Here is a 22638-nt window from a genome sequence, read left to right as displayed (position 1 = left end):
GTCCCCTGGGGACAAAATATCCCCCAGCTGAGAACCACTATTCTAGAACTTCCTAGTTTTGGGAGTCCAGAACATCATAGCACTAGAACTACTTTTCTGGAAACTTAGTCATTGGCTCCTTGGTAGTGTCACATTGATGAGTTTCTTTTTTTAATGGCCTCAGTGGAAAAGTTGGGTTACTTATAAAAATTACTCATATCCTGCTGCTGCAAGCATTAATTTCTCTCTAAATATTTTTAAATGTCGTTTTGTCATCAGGAGGATAGGAGGCTATCCTCCTGATGGTTTGGCTCTGTGTCTTCACCCAAATCTCTTTATCTAATCACCTCCCATCTGTTCCCTCCCTCAAGGTTTACCCCATGCTGTTGACCCCCCACCTCCTCTGGGGGTACCATTTGGTAAGTGGCCAACTGACACTACAGAATTCAAAATATCCTCCTAGCAAATCTATGGTTCTCAAGTTCCTGGTTGACCAAGTCAGGGAGGAATGATAATAATGCTATGGTTCATTGAGTGCCTAACATGTTGTAGGCCCTTTTCTAGGATCTATAAATATTTATCTTATTTACACCTTACAATAAAATTATCCCCCCTGTATAGAGGAGGAAACACATCCAGAAACTCTGTTTAATTGACTCCAGCTACAGTTGTAGTGGCAATTTCAGGACTGATACCCAGACCATTGTGTTCTACCACTTCAGTCTGTATTCCCACTCAACTCTGGGCTATGCGTACACCTCTCTACATTAGCAGTTCCTTGCATGATACTTGGCATTATGTTGATGTTTAGTAAGTGTTGTACAGCAAAAAAGGAAAAGAGGAAGGAAAGAAAGAAGTCTCCACTCTAGCTCCAGAGTTCTAGTGATAATTGGATTAATCTTTGAGACCTCTGAATCACTGGGGCAAAAGGAAAATAGAAATTATAATAATATATAATATTCACACTTCCAATTTCAATAACATTGTAAAGTTTTGGGAAGTGTTTATGTAATATTTATCTCACGTAATTGTCAAGATATTTCTGGTGTAGAGTAGAGGTCATAACTATGGTCACTTGCCAGAGAGTGACCAGAACTAAAACTTCGATCTCTGAACTCTAAACTGTGTGAAAAGAGAAGGCAGAACTGCAAAGAGATGAACACATTATCAGTTGACAGCAGGCACAAGAACACTTTATCAAAAGTTCTCTACTATACCACAAAGATTCGAAAGAAACCAAGAAAGGAGAACTGGTTTTGTCTTTCATACCCCATGCTCAATGCTTTATAGTAACTGCCTGTCAGCAGCCAAAGGAAAATATTGCAACTCGAGTGCTCTCCTTGATCACTTCTGCTTTTCTTAACTTTTTTATTCTGAGTTTCTTTTCCTAGTAAAAAAGTTAAAAATAGGATTAATTTCACTTCTCTTATTCACCTTCCTCTGTTCCTTAAAAATAAATGACACAGTTAAAAAAAAAAAAAAGAACAGAAAATATCTCAATATTATTGTAAAGTATACTTTTTATAAGCAATGTAGAGTTCTTTCTAGATAGTTCCACCCAGACCAGTTGATTTTATTTCCGCATAACTTCATGAAGTGTTTCCTTTTAGAAAGCTAGTCAACTACACTGTCAGGAGTTTGTAGAATCTTTATTTACTTCCAGTGTGTTGCAATTGTGGCCCAAGTTGAATCAACAACTATGTTGTTTACCAAAATACATCAAATAGAAAGCATTGAGCAACGATTTTCTAAAGTATTCTCTTTTTGGAGTTCTCTTGCGTGACTTTCTAAATACTGAAAGCCACTGAACATGCATGCCCCTTGTATATTTGAATATTGTAAACCTGGTTAACTTACACAACATTCCTTTTTCATTGAAGTAAAAAAAAAAAAAAACCTGGTTTTTGTTTTGCTTTGTTTTTTAAAAAACCCAAGTGGCTTTTAGAGATTTCTTCCACACTTAAAAAAATGAACACTGGAACCTACTGACATAAACTAAAAAATCATATTTCTGTGAAAAATGTGTTCAAATGGTCCACCTAGAAATCTGAAAAAACATTTTTTTAATAGAGCTAAGGGACCCTATGTTAAATGTGCTTGCATTAAGCAACAAATGCGTTTTTGAGATTCTGACTGAAATAATAATTATAATAATTATTATGCTGCTGATGATATAATTGAGTTGGTATTTACTGTCATGGGAGGGTAAGTTCCCTTACTCAATGGATGAAGAAGCTCCTCCTCTGGTTAGTTACAGTGCCCTTGATTCCTGCTTCCCTGAGGACGGGAGGTAATCCTTGGCAGTCAGACTGTGCTTTGGGTAGTGGGACAACGAGGCTTGGAGTTTGCGTGTACTTCCACTACTGATTCACTCAGACAGCCTCCTCAGGATGTAGCTTCCCTCCCTCCTAGCAGAGGTGTACCAACTGCCTCATATAGGGAATATCTGCTGGATTTACATTTTGCATTTTTAGTTCTAAGGATAAAAGCATCTCTGATTTTCTTTTGCCTTCCTTCAAAACTTTTAAACTATAATTCATCATCACATCCATAACTATTCATTAATTATCCCAAGCCCCTCCTAGATTTGTTATTTTGACAATGTTTCCTGACAGTATTAGCAGGTTAAGAATTATTGTTAAAGCTATGATTACTTTATTTATGGTCACAGCATAAAAATTGCTAACTGGGAAAGATTATATGTTGTGTACAATTATCATTTGTAGTCACAAGGCTTTAAGGAAAGCTTAGAGCATAGAACATATGTGTAGATTCCAAAAGTGTGTTTAAAACTTCAGCACATTTCAGCCACAGTGATCTTTCAGCAGAAGAAAAGGTCTGAGTTTTTAAACACTGTCCCTTAAGACAGTGACATTTGTTATAAGAGTTTTAATACCAGTTCCCATTTCATACCCTTGAAATGTATGAGTTAATGATTTTTTTGTGTGTACTTAAGCATTGAGATTTGTTCTAAAATCTGAGCACCCTCTTTGAATATTAAAAATAGAATAGAAAAGTGGTATAACATTTAACTTTCATTTGATGCAGCGTGTAGCCAAGGACATTTTTAGAGCAGTTAATATATGCCAAGGGTACTAGGATAAATAGTACAGAAGCACAGTCTGTGCCCTTGGTCTAATAGTGTAGCAGGACATTTCAGAGCCATTTGTACAACTCTAACTTGATTGTTTATTTTAAAATGTAATTATTGAAGTACGCCTCCTAAACATCAAGTCATTGAGAAAGGAGCCGTATCATCATTTGAAAAACCAAACCATCGCATCATAAAATGGGGAGCAAATATCTGAAGCAGGCTTATTGCTGCCACCCCAGGATCCAGGGATCAAATATGAACTGTTGGGAATTTCCCTGCTTTTCATGACCTACAAGACATTTTCTCCCTCAGTTTAGTGTATATGTGTGTGTATTCATGCAAACTCACATCTGATAATATTGATAAAGCAGACAGACGAACAGATCAGACCTGCAGTTGACATGAATCTGTTGCTTCAATAAGAAACTCATCTAAGATTCCTGTGCTTTTTGGAGACTTCCCCCTCCAGTTTCCAATTAATCATATATTCACAGAGGGTGTCAAGAAGGCCCAGAGAAAATAACAAAATATGAATTGAATTGGGACACCCTAGTGTCCCAATGTCCATAAAGGACATTCAAAGAGAGTCCTGGAGGAGTTTAAGGCAAGATCCCAGGTCACACTGAGGTCATTTCTATGGTGAGATGGACCCAGCTCCCATCACTGCGTTCTAATGTGTTACATTAAAAGAAGTAGTGACAGTTGACCACAGCTTGAAAGACTACTGATTGATTCTGCAAGAGTGAGGAAAATCAAAGAAAGTTTAGATTGACGTGGTAAATAAAAGAGTAAATGACAAAACTGTCATCAGTTACCTTATTAAAGATGAAGTGGGACACAGAAACTGTTGGTGGACTTCCTCAGCTGACGGCAGCTTTCCTGCTGTGCACGGGGAAGGAAGAGTTGTGCCACCCTGGCCAGGCTGATCCTCTTGAGGTCGAGGTGCCTGAGTTTCCGTAGAGCTCTGAGTACTACATGTGTGAGGAATCCTCAGGTTCTCTCCTTGCTCTGTGAGTCACTCCCATTGTGACACAACGTGATGACTAAATCTCTCTTGAATAGCTCATAAAAGCCAAGAAGCTGTAGGTCACGTTTCAAAAGGAATCAGCAGTATAAATTTAGCCACTTTTAGAAGAGACTTTAAAATGATCAATAATACTCATTTTATGATGAGTACAATCTCTTGATCAAATTCAGCAGCGGAAATAATGTAACAAAGAAATATTTTGTAAACTGCCAGGTGCATTGTTTTAATAATTTTCAAATTATGATTATTATTCATAATCTCCATTTTTTTCCTTCCTGTTAGCATGCCTTTGCTTATTTAACACTCCTTCCCTCCTAAGAGAGTAAGTAGGAGAAATCAGTCTCTGAGATTTGTGTTACCACATTTTTTTAAGATTGGTGAGCAAGGAGATAAAAACAACATAATAAAATGAGGTTTTGGAATTGCTTATGGGTTTTAATTTATGTTTTAAGGTATGACAAGGAGAGCTTACTAAAGTGGTCTCTGGAGCTGAGACCATTGAGAATAGGAAAGGATGCTTCCTCCCCTCCCAGAGTTTGCCTGTTTCAGAGTTGAGCACAGTTGACCTGGCATATCCTGGGACCACAGTGGAAAGTATTGAGGCTGCAGGTGAGGAGGGGAAGAGATGATGCTAATATCCCCCACCTAGCCTTCCACCTTTCACCTTCACTGCTGTAGTCCCTCAGGCAGGTACAAATGCCACTTTGCTGATTTTTCATTTTCAGTTTCCTTGTATACTGGTTTGTTGCCATACTCTTCCGATTTCCCAGGCTCTGTATTCCTTCTTTGAAAATTACAGTTATTGTGGTTCAGCTGGAATGAGCATGTGAATGAACATATCTGTCTAGGTAGAGTCAGGACACTGCTATCACCCTTTAAAATAAGTAGGGATCTTTTTTCTCTAAAAGAACAAAAAACCCACTTTAGGAGGCCGAGGCAGGTGGATCACGTGAGGTCAGAAGTTCGAGACCAGCCTGACCAACATGGTGAAACCCCATCTCTACTAAAAATACAAAAATTAGCTGGGCGTGGTGGCAGGCACCTGTAATCCCAGCAACTCAGGAAGCTAAGGCAGGAGAATTGCTTGAATCTGGGAGACAAAGTTTGCAGCGAGCCGAGATTGTACCACTGCACTCCAGCCTGGGTGACAGAGTGAGACTCTGTCTCAAAACAAACAAACAAAAACAAACAAACAACTCAAAAAACTGAAATTTACTCAGGTACACATTTAGGGTGCCCCAAATGTGCTAAATATGCTTTTTCCTCTTTAACGTTTCACAAGTATGGCTTAAATATAAAACCTCATAGATAATACATTGACTTAAATCCACATGAAGTAAGGTGTAAATAATTAATATTGAACCCTTCCTGTGAGCATGTTATTGTCACTAAGAGAAGAAGAGAGCCTCATGCACCCGGGCAAAGAAATGGTTATAACAATAAAGTTTTGCTTACTTAATGATCTTGCCTAGTGAAGCCCTGTTTCAAAACCTTTCCAAATAGACTTTTAAAAAGTCAAATGTTTAGACTGATTTGCATATTGGAAATTAGAATTCTTGCCATCTATCTGGCTTGTCCCTCAATCCCAGTGGGCCCAATTCATGGGTTCAGCTTCAGTATATGGCACCACAGCCGGAGCACCCCCTCCCCTTGTCCAGTGGTCGCACATAGGCGATGAGTTAATGAAATCATTTGTTAACAGTGTCTTATCCAGACTGTAACCATATACACATTCAAATTCACATCTCAAGTGCTAAGTTGTCTTTCATTTCACCTCTTTAATATGCAACCTTTGAAAGTGCTACTTTGTTCAGAGTTCTTCCTATATTGACTTCAGATCAAAGATCACATTAAAAAAAATCTGGAACCAAATTGACAATTTGAGTTTTTTTCTTAGTTCCTCTTTAAAACAAAGGAGTGCACTGTGGATTTTATTTTAATGTTTGTAGGTGGAATGTAAATATACAGTGGGAAGGCTAGATACCGCCATAGACAATACACTAAAGATAGAGTCATCCTTTTTCTTCTAAATCTGTATGCCTCCCATACTTCTACCCAACAGTGTCTTCTCCACCCGCTTCCAAATACCAAAACGTAAGGAGGAAACTCAGATCCAAGGCTGTCTCAGGTGACATACATTAGGCTTCCTGCAACTGCACCATTCTGGGGATGGTCTAAGTCACAGATAATTCTAAGATGAGCTTCGACTGGAGGAAAGCACTTACTCCAGTGTGCAGGCTGTGGTGGGTCCAACTCCTGGAGTATATCTAGTGTCACTCTTGTAAGGCTGACCAGGAGGGTGAGGCTGGTGATGGGGCATGCATAGTGGCCTCTTCCTTCTGGCATAATAATGTAATCCTCTCTCCCAGGTCACTCTCAGTGGAACAAGTTTCTCTGAATGACTATGAACTGCTATGAAGCCTTCATGTTTTAAAAGTGTACTTTGTATTTTCTTCCTCCTCCCTTTGTCAACAGGCAGTTCTCTTATTTCTACTATAAAGGGAACCTGTACATTGGTTCCCTTTTTATACAAACAATGCCTTTGACATTTAAGTAGCTTCTTTGTAGCTAGGCTTGGTCAAAACTATGAGCTTTGTTACCCATTTGGCCTTTCATGACTCTCCCAGCTGTAAGATGAAGCAGGGCTAATCTTTTGTTTCTCTCTACTATACGATCTTTAGATATACAAATAGTTAGGAATGGAGTCATGGGAACATTTGATAGATTCTTTGAACAAAGACTTTTCTTATTTACAGAACACATATCCTTTTAGCTTACCCAACAAGAGGTCCTGTGTTGAAAAGTGAGGTGAGAAGTATTATATTGGGGGTTATTGTTCTGGTAGATGGAGCAAGAGAGAAGATGGTTGAGAATAAAAGTAACAAATGAACAGAAACACTGGATTTTCAGCAACCGGGAGACTTGAAAGAAGGAAAGGTGGAGGCTAAGAAAATGTGTCTGTCACAGAGGGAGGGAGGTGGGTGCTCCTTTTGGTGTGACCATCACATATGCACATGTGAGCATTAAAAATTTTTTTACCTGGCTTAAGAATGATCTCGCTGAGTTTCCTAGTTTCTTTCAATCCCAGGCAACTTCTTTTTCCCAGAATCTTAACTGAGATGATAAAATATCAAATGAAATTAAGAGCAGATGCTAGATGCAGCTGATTGTGTAATATGCAAGTACTATCCAGTAGGAAAGAACTCACAGGGATTCATGAGGTGGGGAGGAGTGAGTTTGAGACAACTGTCTTCAGACCCTGTTTTGGGGTGTTCTGGACTTTGGTTCTGTGTGAGGCCTACTTGGCTAAAGAGATCCAAAGACGCTTAGGAAGAGGCCTTTCTATTGAGGAATCATTCACTGTTAGCTCATTTATTGCTGAGTAAGGAATCTCATAGAGCCTTCCCCTCTCCTTGAAGAACTGCTGATCCTTGCTGGCTCCTTGAGACTATTTAAGATTGTGGGGGAAAGGGTGATCTCATCCTTTGCTGATGGATATGTAAATTGCTACAGCCTTTTTTGACAGCTGTCCGGAAAAAACATCTGTTAAAATAAAAAGCTACTATTTGAGACAAAAATCCTACTCCTAGGATTCTATCCTATATAAATGTATGTAAGTGTATATGAACAGGATGGGGCAAAAAGAACTGGGAGCAAAGCAAGTGCCCACTAGTAGTGAGATAACTGAATAAATTGTGGTACATATGCACAGTGGAATATTATTTTGCAGCCACTAAACAGAACAAACTCGAGCTCTACTATTTGACTTGGAAGGCTTTCCGTGACCTCATTTTTGGAAAGCAAACTCTGTGTGTGCGTGTGTAAAGATACCTATGTGAATATGGAGAAATATATGAAAGGGTATACACTCTATTTTTAATATGGGTTACTTGCAGATAGAAGGTGTGGGCAAAACAAAGGCAAGGATGAGGTAAGAGAAAAAAAGAAAAGTTAGCTTTTAAAAACTTCACTGAAAATGATAGGATCTGACACAATGAAAGCAAGAAAAAAGTCCTTCCCAACACCAAAAAACCCCAAAACAAAAAGACCTGAATTGAATGGGGCCTTTACATCCAATGACCAATTCACAGGAAAAACAGAGAATAAAGGAAACAAGTGCAACTATTCTCTAATCATCAAACCAGCAGGGGAATCTGAAATACAAATTGTTTTATTCAACAGAAATAAATCACACACACAAAATGGAGAGGGAATATGGCATGCTCTCACCTATAATGGCAGCTAAGTCTTGGGTACACATGGACACAGGTGGACATAATAGACAGTGGAGACTGCAAAAGCGGGGAGGTTGGAGGAGGATGAGGGTTGAAAAATTACCTTTTGAGTACAATGTTCAGTATTTGGGTGATGAGTACACTAGAAGCCCAATATCCCCCATTACACATGTAATACCCGTGTAACAAACAAGCATAAGTAACCCCTGAATCTAAAACAAAACAATCAGGGAAAATGAAGAAGCAAGCTTTAAAACAACAAATCTATCTATGACAATATTTATTTAAAACAAAACAATCAGAGAAAATGAAGGAACAAGCTTTAAAACAACAAATCTATTTATGATAATGTTTATGACACAATTATAAATGTAAATAATGGATAATTGATAATTAAGGAATTATTAATTTTTCAGACATGACAATAATATGGTTATTTATAAAAGAGTTTTTATCTTTTAGGTCAATTACTTACCTAATTAACTTAAATATTAATGAGTGAAATATATATAATATCTGGGATTTATTTCAAAATAATACAGGACTGTAAGGAATGGATAAAGGTGTGGACAGGGCAGGATGGCCCATGGGTTGTTGGTGGGGCTAGTGATATGTACATGGGCATTCATGATACTATTCTGTCTACTTTTATGTATGTTTTAAGTATTCAATTATAAAAAGCTTAAAACACAACATGACCAGGCCAGGCGTGGTGGCTCATGCCTGCAATCCCAGCACTTTGGGAGGCCGAGGCAGGCAGATCACAAAGTCAGGAGATCGAGACCATCCTGGGTAACCCAGTGAAACCCCAGCTCTACTAAAAATACAAAAAATTAGCCAGACGTGGTGGCGGTCACCCATAGTCCCTGCTACTTGGGAGGCTGAGGCAGGAGAATGGCGTGAATCTGGGAGATGGAGCTTGCAGTGAGCTGAGATCGCGCCACTGCATTCCAGCCTGGGTGACAGAGCGAGACTCTGTCTCCAGAAAAAATAAAATAAAATTTAAAAAAATAACATCACCACACTTTGTTATTTATACAGAATATTTTACAAATATGCATATATTTTTAAAAGAAATTAAAGACTGATTTTGATATTTTTAAAAATTCTCCTGACTTAACATTCTCCTGAGTTAGAGTTTAAAACTAGATTTTAGAGGAGGAGGAGGATACACTGAGATTAACTTCAGGTCCGATACCTGTGCCTAGGATGAATATCTTCTTAAGAATGGGCTGCCAACTCAGTGGAAGTTATAGTTTTGCTGTCAGTATTTTACACTTCTGAATACCCGTTCAAATGTTCACTGTTCCTTTACCATATGGTGTTAAAAAAGTAGATACCTCATTGCTATTTTTTAAAATGCATCAAATGCTTTCCCTGTGGTTATGAAGTTGAGCCTGTATTTGCAAGGCAGTACTACCTCACAAATGTCAATACAAGTATTTTGGATAGTAATCAACAAAACCAATCAAGTCCCAGGTATGTCTTGTGCAAAATACTTTGCCAGGTGTTTTTGGAAATACAAATAATATAGGACAATCAGGTCCCAGGTACGTCTTGTGCAAAATATTTTGTGAGGTGTTTTTGGAAATACAAATAATATAGGACACTAACTTGACCCTCAAAAAGCTTGCAATATCTGGAATAGTTGGTGGTTTTACACCTAAATATCTTTATCCTCTAATACACTGGATTCATTTAGTTTGCAAGAATTGTTGACACTATTATGTTTACGGAAATTTGTGAAAGACCATCCCCCTTTGTGCTTTTCTGAATATCATGTTACTGTCCTGCTCGACTACAAGAACGTAAACTTGACTTTACGGTAGTTGTTTATTTTAAAATATAAATTATTAGTTTGAAGACAAACTGCCTATAAACTAATTCGAGTGTAAAGTTGATGGGGTCTGGGACACGTTACCCCAAAATATGGAATCTTAGCATTTGAGGAAATGGCAGAAGCAGTATGTCACGTTTACCCTTGCCCCTTCTTTCTTGAAGCAGGTCATAAAATAGCTGACCTTCCCCTGAAGTAGGTCATAAAACCCTCATTCCAGAGGTGCCCTCCCTGTATCTGGAGGAAAGAAGTGCACCTGTCTCTGAAGACACAAAGACAGAAGAATCTGAACAAACAAGCCTTGCTAAATCTCCCCGTTTATTACCATTAGCTCATAGCCCCTATAGCTGCACAACTATTCACTCTTCCTTGCATAAAAACACACAAGTTTACCTGGATCTCCAGATCTTTATTTATGAAGGCTCCTGTGTCACATAAAACATTTATTAAATAAATTTGTATGTTTTTCTCTTGTTAATTTGTTTGTTGTCATGGGGCTTTAGCCATGAACCTGGCAAAGAGTGAGGAAAGAAATTTTTCTTCCCTTACACATCATCCTGGGAATGGTAATGTTCATGAAACTTCCAAAACTAAAGGACATATCGTTGTAACTACCCTGTTGAAGTTGGTTGGCTATAGAAAATGGCCTGTAGTGAAGTAGATCTGGCCTAACACAGGTTAATTTTCCAGCTATCAGTGGCACTCTGTGTTTCTCCTGAGTTTTCCCTGTGCAGGGGGACCTGTTTTTCCGACTCTGAGAGGAGTCGTTTCCTTGTTGAATCACAGCTGTAGCACTGTGGTTTTGGCTCTGTCCATCTGTATGGAGGCTTATTTAAACAAAATCCCCAGGGCCAATAATCCCAGGAAATGTTCTGTACTGTTCTTTTTAGTTAGTTTTTTTAATTAAGTGAAATGATTCAGTCTCATCTAACAAAAATGGGAGATAAACAAAAAGAAGAAAAAGTACTCCTTATTTATCAAATCAGAGTAATACTAACAATCTTTAATTTTTTGTGCCAAGTACTACTCTGCAAGTATTATCTTATTTAATTAGCACAACAACCCCATGCTGTTGTTTCGGCTCCAATTTATAGTGGAGAAAACAGACTCAGAAGCGTCAAATAACTGATCAAATTAACTCATTCAGACTTAGATCTGTCTTACTTCAGAATCCACATTGTTACAATCAATCACTATTACAATTTAGAATACATCCACTTAATCTTTTATTCTCTATGATATTTGTTTCTTTCTCTCTCTACATATATATATATATATGTATGTATATTTTTTCTGTCATAAGGGAACTGTGACCTTCCTTTTTAAATATACATTAATTTTAAGTTCAAGGGTACATGTGTAGGTTTGTTATATAGATAAACTTGTGTCATGGGGATTTGTTTACAGATTATTTTGTCATCCTGGTATTAAGCCTAGTATTCATTAGTTATTTTTCCTGATTCTCTCCCTCTTCCCATCCTCCACCCTATGATAGGCCCCAGTGTGTGTTGTTTCCCTCTATGTGTTCATGTGTTCTCATCATTTAGCTCCCACTTATAAGTGAGAACATGTGGTATTTGGTTTCCTGTTTCTGCATTAGTTTACTAAGGATAATGGCCTCCAGCTCTATCCATGTTCCTGCAAAGGGCATGATCACATTCTTTATATGGCTGCACAGTACTCTCTGGTGAATATGTACCATATTTTCTTTATCCAGTCTATCAGTGATGGGCATTTAGGTTGATTCCATTTCTTTACTATTGTGAATGGTGCTGCAATGAACATATGCGTGCATGTATCTTTATAACAGAATGACTTATATTCCTTTGGGAATAAAACCAGTAACGGGATTGCTGGGTCAAATGGTATTTCTGTCTTTAGGTCTTTGAGGAATTGCCACACTGTATTCCACAATGGTTGAACTATTTTACACTCCCACCAACATTGTATAAGCATCCTTTTTCTCCACAACCTCACCACCATCTGTTATTAATATTTTTGACTTTTTAGTAATAGACATTCTGACTGATGTGAGATGGCATCTCCCTGTGGTTTTGATTTGCATTCCTTCTATGATCAGTGATGTTGAGCTTTTTTTCGTATGTTTGTTGGTCACATGTATGTCTTCTTTCAAGAAGTGTCTGTTCCTGTCCTTTGCCCACTTAAATATGTCTAAATTCCTTATAGATGCTAGATATTAGACCTTTGTCAGATGTATAGTTTGCAAACAATTTCTCCCATTCTGTAGGTTGTCTGTTTACTCTGTTGATACTTTCTTTTGTTGTGCAGAAGCTCTTTAGTTTATTTAGATCCCATTTGTCAGTTTTTTTTGTTGTTGTAATTGCTTTTGGTGTCTTTGTTATGAAATCTTTGCCCGTGCCTATGTCCTGAATGGTAGTGTCTAGGTTGTCTTCCAGGGTTTTTATAGTTTTGGGTTTTACATTTAAGTCTTTAATTCATCATGAGTTAATTTTTGTATATAGGGTAAGGAAGGGGTTTCAATCTTCTGCATATGGCTAGCCAGTTATCTCAACACTATTTATTGAATAGGGAATCCTTTCCTCATTGATTTTTTTTGTCAGGGTTGTAGAAGATCAGATAGTTGTAGGTGTGTGGTTTTATTTCTTGGTTCTCTATTCTGTTCCATTGGTCTATGTGTCTGTTCTTGTACCATTGCCATGCTGTTTTGGGTCCTGTAGCCCTGTGGTATAGTTTGAGGTCAGGTAGTGTGATGCCTCTAGCTTTGTTCCTTGTACTTAGGATTGCCTGGGCTACTTGGGTTCTTTTTTGGTTCCATCTGAATTTTAAAATAGTTTTCTTCTAGTCTATGAAGCATGTTAATGGTAGTTTAATGGGAGTAGCATTGAATCTATAAATTGCTTTGGGCAGTATGGCCATTTTCATGATACTGATGCTTCCTATCCATGAGCGTGGAATGTTTTTTCCATTTGTTTCTGTCATCTCTTATTTCTTTGAGCAGCGGTTTGTAGTTCTCTTTATAGAGATCTTTCACTTCCCTAGTTAGCTGTATTCCTAGGTATTTTATTCCATTTGTGGCAATTGTAAATGGGAGTTCACTTGTGATTTGGCTCTTGACTTGAGTGTTGTGGTTTTATAGAAATTCTAATAAATTTTGCACATTGATTTTGTATTCTGAGACTTTGCTGAAGTTGCTATCAGCTTAAGAAGCTTTTGGGCTGAGACAATGGAGTTTTCTAGATATAGAATCATGTAATCTGCAAACAGAGATAGTTTGGTTTTCTCTCCTCCTATTTAAATGCCTTTGATTTCTTTCTCTTGCCTATTTGCCTTGGCCAGAACTTCCAATACTATGTTGAATAGGCATGATGGGAGAGGACATCCTTGTCTTGTAGCTAGTTTTCTTTCTTTTGTTTTTTAAATTAAGTTAAGTTTAATTTTAAGTTCCAGGATACATGTGCAGGATGTGCAGGTTTGTTACACTGGTAAACATGTGCCATGGTAGTTTGCTGCACCTGTCAGCCCTTCAACTAGGTATTAAGCCCTGTAAGCATTAGCTATTTTTCCTGATGCTCTTCCTCCCTGCAACCTTCCAGCAGGCCGCATTGTGTGTTGTTCCCCTCCCTGGGTCCATCTGTTGTCATGGTTCAACTCCCACTTATAACTGAGAACGTGCGATGTTTGGTTTTCTGTCCCTGTGATAGTTTGCTGAGGATAACGGCTTCCAGCTCCATCCATGTCCCTGCAAAGGACATCATCTCATTCCTTTTTATGGCTGCATAGTATTTCATGGTGTATATTTACCAAATTTTCTGTATCCACTCTATCATTGATGGAGATTTCTGTTGATTTTATGTCTTTGCTATCATAAATAGTGCTGCAATGAACATACGCATGCATGTATCTTTATAATAGAATGATTTATATTCCTTTGGGTATATACCCAGTAATGGGATTGCTGGGTCAAATGGTATTTCTGGTTATAGGTCTTTGAAGAATTGCCACACTGTCTTCTACAATGGTTGAATTAATTTACATTCCCACCAACAGTGTAAAAGTACTCTTGTTTCTCCACAGCCTCACCAGCATCTGTTGTTTCTTGGCTTTGTAATAATCGCCCTTCTGACTGATGTGAGATGGCATCTCATTGTGTTTTGATTTGCATTTCTCTAATGATCAGTGATGTTGAGCTTCTTTTCATATGTTTATTGGTTGCATAAATGTCTTCTTTTGAGAACTGTCTGCTCATGTCCTTTGTCCACTTTTTAATGGGGTTGTTTTGTTGTTTTCTTGTAAATAAGTTTAAGTTCCTTATAGATTCTGGATATTAGACCTTTGTCAGATGGATAGATTGCAAAATTTTTCTCCCATTCTGTAGGTTGCCTGTTTGCTCTGATGATAGTTTCTTTTGCTGTGCAGAAGCTCTTTAGTTTAAATCCCATTTGTCAATTTTTGCTTTTGTTGCAATTGCTTTTGACATTTTCATCATGAAATCTTTGTGTGTGCCCATGTCCTGAATGGTATTACCTTGATTTTCTTCTAGGGTTTTCAGTTTTGGGGTTTACACTTAAGTCTTTTATCCCTCTTGAGTTAATTTTTGTATAAGGTGTAAGGAAGGGGTCCAGTTTCAATTTTCTGTGTATAGCTAGCCAGTTTTCCTAGAACCACTTATTAAATAGGTAATCCTTTTCTCATTGCTTGTTTTTGTCTGGGTTATTGAAGATCAGACAGTTGTAGATGTGCAGTCTTATTTCTGAGATCTCTATTCTGTTCCATTGGTCTATGTGTCCATTTTTGTGCCAGTACCATACTGTTTTGTTTACTGTAGCCTTATAGTATAGTTTAAAGCCCTGTAACGTGATGCCTCCCGCTTTGTTCTTTTTGCTTAGGATTGTCTTGGCTGTACCGGCTCTTTCTGGATTCCATAAGAATTTTAAAGTATTTTTTTCTAGTTCCGTGAAGAATATCAATAGTAATTTAATGGGAATAACATTGAATCTACAAATTACTTTGGACAGTATGGCCATTTTTACAATATTGATTCTTCCTATCCATGAGCATGGAATATTTTTCTATTTGTTTCTGTCCTCTCTTATATCCATGAGCTGTGATTTGTAGTTCTCCTTGAGGAGGTTCTTCACTTCCCTAGCTGTATTCCTAGGTATTTCATTCTCTTTGTAACAATTATGAATGAGAGATCATTCATGATTTGGCTCTTTGCTTGCCAATTGTTGGTGTATAGGAATGCTTGTGATTTTTGCACATTGATTTTGTATCCTGAGACTTTGCTGAATTTGCTTATCAGCTTAAGGAGCTTTTGGGGGCTGAGATGATGGGGTTTTCTAGATATAGGATTGTGTCATTTGCAAATAGTTTGACTTTTTCTCTTCCTATTTGAATATGCTTTATTTCTTCCTCCTACCTGATTGCCCTGGCCAGAACTTCCAACACTATGGTGAATAGGCATAGTGAGAGAGGGCATTCTTGTCTTGTGCTGGTTTTCAAGGGGAATGCTTCCAGCTTTTGCCCATTCTGTATGATACTGGCTGTGGGTTTGTCATAAAAGACTATTATTATTTTGAGATATGTTCCATCAATACCTAGTTTATTGAGAGTTTTTAACATGAAGGGATGTTGAATTTCATCAAAGGCCTTTTCTGTGTCTATTGAGATGATCATGTGGTTTTTGTCTTTAGTTCTGTTTATGTGATGAATTATGTTTATTGATTTGCGTATATTGAACAAGCCTTACATCCTAGGGGTGAAACCTACTTGATTGTGGTGGATAAGCTTTTTCATGTGCTGCTGGATTTGGTTTGCCAGTATTTTATTGAGGATTTCTGCATCAATGTTCATCAGGGATATTGGCCTTAAGTTTTTTTGTGTGTGTATGTCTGCCAGGCTTTGGTGTCAGGATGATGCTGGCCTTGTAAAATGAGGAGGGATTTCTCCTTTTCAATTGTTTGGAATAGTTTTGGAAGAAATGGTACCAGCCCCACTTTGTACCTCTGGTAGACTTCAGCTGTCTGGTTCTGGGCTCTTTTTGGTTGGTAGTCTATACATTACTCCTTCAATTTCAGAACTTGTTATTGGTCTATTCAGGGATTCAGCTTCTTCCTGGTTTAGTCTTGGGAGGGTGAATGTGTCCAGGAATTTATCCATTTCTTCTAGATTTTCTAGTTTATTTGCATAGAAGCGTTCATAGTATTCTCTGATGGTTGTTTGTATTTCTGTGGGGTCAGTGGTGATATCCCCTTTATCATTTTTATTGCGTCTATTGAATTCATCTCTCTTTTCTATTTATCTAGCTAGTGGTCTATCTATCTTATTAATTTTTTCAAAAAACAGCCCCTAGATTCATTGATTTTTTGAGGGGATTTTTTGTGTCTCTATCTCTTTCTGTTTCACTCTCATCTTGGTTATTTCTTTTCTGCTAGCTTTTGGGCTTGTTAGCTCTTGATTCTCTAGTTCTTTTAGTTGTAATGTTAGGGTGTCAATTTGAGATCTTTCTATCTTTTTGTTGTGGGCATTCAGTGCTATAAATTTCCCTCTTAACACTGCTTTAGCTGCATCCCAGAGATTATAGTACACTGTCTCTTTGTTCTCATTGGTTTTAAAGAACTTCTTGATTTTTGCCTTAATTTCATTATTTAGCCAGGAGTAATTCAGAGGCAGGTTGTTCAATTTCCATGTAGTTGTGTGGTTTCTGAGTGAGTTTCTTAATCTTCAGTTCTAATTTCATTGTGCCTTGGTCTAAGAGATGGTTTGTTATGATTGCAGTTCTTTTGCCTTTGCTGAGGAGTGTTTTACTTCAGATTATGTGATAGATCTTAGAGTAAGTGCCATGTGGCAAGGAGAAGAACACATATGCTGCTGTTTTTGGGTGAAGAGTTCTGTAGATATCTATCAGGTTCATTTGATCCAGAGCTGAGTTCAGGTCCTGAATATCTTTGTTAATTTTCCATCTTGATGATCTGTCTAATAATGTCAATGGAGTGTTAAAGTCTCCTACTATTATTGTGTGGGAGTCTAAGTGTTTTTTTGAAGGTCTCTAAGAACTTGCTTTATGAATCTGGGTGCTCCTATGTTGGGTGCATATATATTTAGGATAGTTAGTTCTTGTTGAATTGAACTCTTTACCGTTGTGTAATGCCTTTCTTTGTCTTTTTTGATCTTCGCTGGTTTAAAGTCTGTTTTGTCAGAAACTAGGATTGCAACCCCTGCTTTTTGATGCTTTCCATTTGCTTGGTAAGTTTTCCTCCATCCCTTTATTTTGAGCCTATGTTTGTCATTGCACGTGAGGTAGGTCTCTTGAAAACAGCATACTAATGGGTCGTCTTCTTTTTTTTTTTTTTTAATCTAGATTGCTACTCTGTGTCTTTTAAATGGGGAATTTAGCTCATTGACTAAAGGTTTAAGGCTAGGATTGTTATGTGTGGATTTGATCCTGTTATCATGATGCTAGCTAGTTATTTTGCAGACTTTATTTATGTGGTTGCTTTATAGTTAACTGGTCTGTGTACTTACTATGTTTTTGTAGTGCTGGTAATACTCTTTCCTTTCCATGTTTAGTGCTTTCTTCAGGAGTTCTTATAAGACAGGTCTGGTAGTAACAAATTCCCTCAGCATTTGCTTGTTTGAAAATGATCTTATTTCTTGTATCAATACATATACTTTCTTGTATCAATATATATACCTTTCTTGTATCAATACATATACCTTTATGCAGTGGTTTTTAAAAAATGGTTGTATCATAGTAAATCATACGAGCTTGCTTGGCTAACCTATAATTGGGCATTTAGATTGTTTCTAATTTGTCATCATTATGAATAATACTTTGAAGAATATCCTTGAATGAACATTTTGTTTATGTATAATTGTTTCCTGAGGATGAATTCCTGAAATTTGTACCATTTAAGCATGTTTATATGGATGCAGTTTGTAATAGATTGTTTTTGCAATGCACAAATCTCTTTATATCCTTGCCCTTATCTGTAGTTCATTCCCACATTGGCTCTGTGTTTGGCCATGTTACTTGTTTTGGACAATGGGATATCAGCTTATGAGATGTAAGCACAGGCTTAAGAAAGCACAATAGGGCTTGTCCTCTTGGAATGCTGCCACCATATAAAGAAGTCTGGACTGGCTTGCTGGAGACCTGTGGCTTCAAACATCAGCACCAAACCACTTCAGACCATTCAGCCCAGTTGAGCTGCCCAATGATTGCAGACACATATATGGTACTTGGTAAGACTTCCATTTGAGGTCACTTCAATTCTTTGTTTGTTTGTTTGTTTTTGGAGATGGAGTCTCCCTCTGTCACCCAGGCTGGAGTGCAGTGGCATGATTTTGGCTCACTGCAATCTCCACCTCCTGTGTTCAAGCAGTTCTCGTGCTTCAGCATCCTGAATAACTGGGATTACAGGCACACTCCACTATGCCCAGCTAAGTTTTTGTATTTTTAGTAGAGACGGGGTTTTGCCATGTCACCCAGGGAGGTCTTGAACTCCTGAGCTCAGGCAATCCACCCTCCTTGGCCTCCCAAAGTGCTAGGATTACAGGTGTGAGTCACCACATCCAGCCTGGGTCACTTAAATTCTTAGCCTGCAGAATTGTCAGTGTTGTAGCTCAGAGCATGGTACCCAAAATACGGTACCTTGGCATGCTAAGTATGTTAAGCTAGAGGAAACTGAGAAAACTGCACAATCAGGCAGGTTACTCTCTATCCTTCTCCAACATTTCTCTCTTGAAGCAGGTCATAAAAGAATTCTCTGACCTACATTCCCTGAAAGTAGGTTATGAGACCCTCATTCCAGAGGGATCCTGTTCTATACCTGAAGTGCAAGAAGAATCTGAACAGGCCTTGTCAAGTTCCCCTAGCTTATTACCATTAGATCACACCCTTTTGTCCTGCAGTCACACTTCTGCGCCACTGCCCATAAAAATACAGTTTTCCCTGGGTCTTTAGATTTTCTCTCTTTGGGTCTCCTGTATAACAAGAGACAGGTTAACAAGAGAAAGGCATACAAATTCGTGATGGGTGAGGAAAAGATATGGCTTCTCCTCTACATCAGCAAGTAAAATGGTTGTTGTTTTAAGCAGTGAAGCTTTAGGGTAGTGTGTTACACAGCAAAAGCTAACTGATACAAGCTTATATAGCAAATTCTTATGTTTATACGTAGTTATTTTGGGGTCATTTGCAATTCCAAGTTGAAAAATGACGCTAAGAGTGCTTAGTAACTGACTATATCTGCCAGTGGGTATTTTATTAGTCTTTTGTAATTAACAGGTCATTTAATGTGGATTCTAAAGATACAAAATATCATTTCTCAATTTCCTTGGTATTAAAAACCCTCATTTCTTCTGCAGCAAGCAACTGTTTGTTTAATAAAAAAACAAATGTTTAGTGATTCCGTAGGCAAAGACGGTGTTCTACATTTACAAAAAATTGAAAAATTATTTAATCAAGACCATCAAGTTTTTAACAGAACAGCACCAGTAATTTTTTAAACAACTGTCAGACATGGTAAGTGATCATTTCAAATGTGAACATTTTTTGTCTTAAATATTTTCAGAACTTTTTTCTCTATTTTTATGATTTGAAATTTTTACCAAAAACTAACCAAGGGTGGTTCTGTTTATATTCACCTTTAATCTTTATACTTTGAAATTTTTCTACTCAGAAAGTTAATTTTTTAAATGATTATTGCTTCAATTTTATTGGCTTTGTTACTTCTTCAGGAAGCTTCACACTTCTTGTAGGTCTCCGTTTTCTGTAATGTAAATTGATAATCTCTACTTCATCATTTTGTAATTTTTATGTTCTTCTACAGTTTGGAAGAATTCTCACATTTATATATCATGTCACAGATTCCATTTCTTATGTTTGCTAGTGGTTTACTGTTTATAATGAAGATTTCAATTCTGTTATAGTAATGCATTTTTAGTTTTCTGTTCCCCTTCCTTATTTCCTTCTATTGTCTTTTCACATAATTATTTTCTCTTCTCCTGTCTTTTACTCCTATTTCATTTATTTTATATGCCCCTGCTTCATATTCGATTTGCCAAACAGTTTTCTAAAATTTTTTTTTTTTTTTTGGTGTCAATTTTAGTCACTTTTAGGGCTGTGTACTTGTTATTAGTGTGTTAGGTCTGCCTTGAAAAATGACTACAGACAGGATAGCTTAAACAACACGAATTTATTTTCTCACCATTCTGGAGGCTGGAGGTCCAAGATCAGAGTGGTGGCTGGTATAGTTTCTTCTGAGGCCTCACCTTGCCTTATAGATGACTGCCTTCTCACTGTGTCCTCACATGGTCTTTCCTCTGTGCACACACATCCCTACTGTCTTTTGTGAGCCAGGATGCCTCTTCTTACAAGAATACCAGTCAAATTGGATTAAGGCCTACTCTTACAGCCTCATTTTAACGTAATCACTGCCTTTAAAGGAACTATCACCAAATACAATCACATCCTGAAGCTTCTAGATAGGAATTGGGGTTGGAGAAGACAATTTAACCCACAACAGTACCTCAAGTGTAAGTACGACATTCCCTTTTTGTCATTAATCATTGTGTGTATGCGTCATATTTTTTTGTTTTATTCCTGCTTAGTCATCTTTGCATGAGTAGAAGCGATGAGTCTAGAAATAATGTTTACAATTAGATAAAGCATGTAAGTTTATCTTGAAAGTGCTTTTTGTTCATTTGAATAGTTGTTTCTGTTCTTTGTTTTGCGTGGCAAAATACACATAACATAAAATTTACCATTTAAAATTTAAGGTGCATGATTTAAAGATATTAAGTGTGTTCACAATATTATACAACCATTACCACTATCTGGTTCCAGAAATTTTTCATCATCCCAAACGAAAACCCTCCATCCATTAAGCAGTCACTCTCTATTCTCTTCTCCCCTTCATCTCTGTCAAACAATAATCTCTTCTTTCCCTATGGATATACCATTCGGGATATTTCATTTAAAAATGGAGCCATGCAATATGTGGCCTTTTCTGTCTAGCTTTTTTCACTTAACATAATGATTTCAAGGTTTATTTATGTTGCAGAATATATCAGTACTTAATTTCTTTTATAGTTGAATAATGTTCCATTGTGTACCACATTTTGGTTAACTACTCAGTCACTGATGAGCATTTGGTTTGCTTTTGACTATTATGAATACAGTTGCCACGAAGATCCATGTACTCATTTTTGTTTGAATCTCTATTTTCAATTCTTTTGGTTATATCCTCTAGGAGTGAAATTGCTGGGTCATGTGGTAATTATATGTTTAACTTATTGAAGAACTGTCAAACTGTTTTTCATAAGAGACAGCTGTACCATTTTAAATTCCCACCAGCAATGCATGAAGGTTTCAATGTCTCCACATCCTTGTCAACCCTTGTTATTACTTATATTTTTTTTAACTTTGGCCATCCTAGTGGGTGTAAAGTGATATCTCAATGTGGTTTTGATTTGCACTTCCCTAATGCTGACACCCTGTTTATATGTTCTGGATACCAGAGCCTTATCAGATATTTGATTTGCAAGTATTTTCTTCTATTTTATAGGTTGCTTTTTACTCACTTGATAGTATCCTTTGTTGCAAAAAAGTTTCAAATTTTGATGAAGTCCAATTGTTTTCTTCCTTCTTTTGTTTCTTGTGCTTTTGGTGTCTTATTTAAGAACCACTGCCAAACTGAGGTCATAAAGATTTGCCCAAATATTTTCTTCTGAGTTTTATCACTTTAGCTCTTACATTTAGGTCTTTGATCTATTTTGAGTTGATTTTTGTATATAGTGTGAGATAGGGGGTCCAAGTTCATATTTTTGACTTGTGGATATTCACTTGTCCCAGCACCGTTTTGTTGGAAAGTCTATTATTTCCCCGTTAAATGATCTTGGCACTTTTGTCAAAAATCAGTTGGCCATAAATGTCTGAGTTTCTTTCTGTTTTCTGGTTGATTTGTAGTCTTCTCTTCCTTCTTTCCTGTCTTCCTTTTAGTGAAACTAATTTTCTCTGGTGGTATGTTTTAATTTCTTGCTTTTTTGTTTTTTGTGTGTGTCTGTTGTATGTTTTTGTTTTTGTTTTTTTTTTGATTTGAGGTTACCATGAGGCTTGCAAATGATATCTTACAACCCATTATTTTAAACCGACGACAACTTAACAGTGATTGCATAAACAAACAAGCAAAGAGAAAAATAATACAAATTCTACATTTTAACTTCACCCCTCTGCTTTTAAACTTTTTGTTGTTTCTATTTATACTTATTGTACCGTCTTGGAAAGTTGTAGTTATTATTTTTGATCCGTTCATCTTTCTTTCTACTCAAGATATGAGTATTTTACACCCCACAATTACAGTGTTATAATATTCTGTGTTTTTCTGTGTACTCATTGTTGGTGCGTTTTACAACTTCAGATGATTTCTTATTGTTCATTAATATCCTTTTCTTTCAGACTGAAGAACTCCTTTTAGCATTTCTT

General features: G+C 37.2%; 1 protein-coding gene across 2 annotated transcripts in view; it reads right to left on the bottom strand.

Annotated features, from left to right (window-relative positions):
- The window catches only part of DHRS9 (dehydrogenase/reductase (SDR family) member 9), a 28691-nt gene extending 22133 nt beyond the window's left edge, over positions 1 to 6558 (bottom strand). Inside the window, exons 1-2 of one of the 2 annotated variants that reach the window (XM_011960601.1) lie at positions 6326 to 6558; positions 3889 to 4153 (exon numbers count right to left, since the gene is read on the bottom strand). Coding sequence is in view for 1 of the 2 variants with exons in the window: in XM_011960600.1 (XP_011815990.1) it covers positions 6326 to 6420 (95 nt within the window). In the remaining variant the exon portion in view is untranslated. The remainder of the gene's footprint in view (positions 1 to 3888; positions 4154 to 6325) is intronic. The other variant, XM_011960600.1, reaches the window with a different exon arrangement.
- Between the last annotated feature and the right edge of the window lie 16080 nt (positions 6559 to 22638).

Source organism: Colobus angolensis, unplaced genomic scaffold (genome assembly GCF_000951035.1).
Source record: "Colobus angolensis palliatus isolate OR3802 unplaced genomic scaffold, Cang.pa_1.0 Scaffold517, whole genome shotgun sequence".
NCBI classification, from domain to species: Eukaryota; Metazoa; Chordata; class Mammalia; order Primates; family Cercopithecidae; genus Colobus; species Colobus angolensis.
Note: the sequence above shows the minus strand (reverse complement) of the source record. Positions and strands in the feature narration are given on the sequence as shown.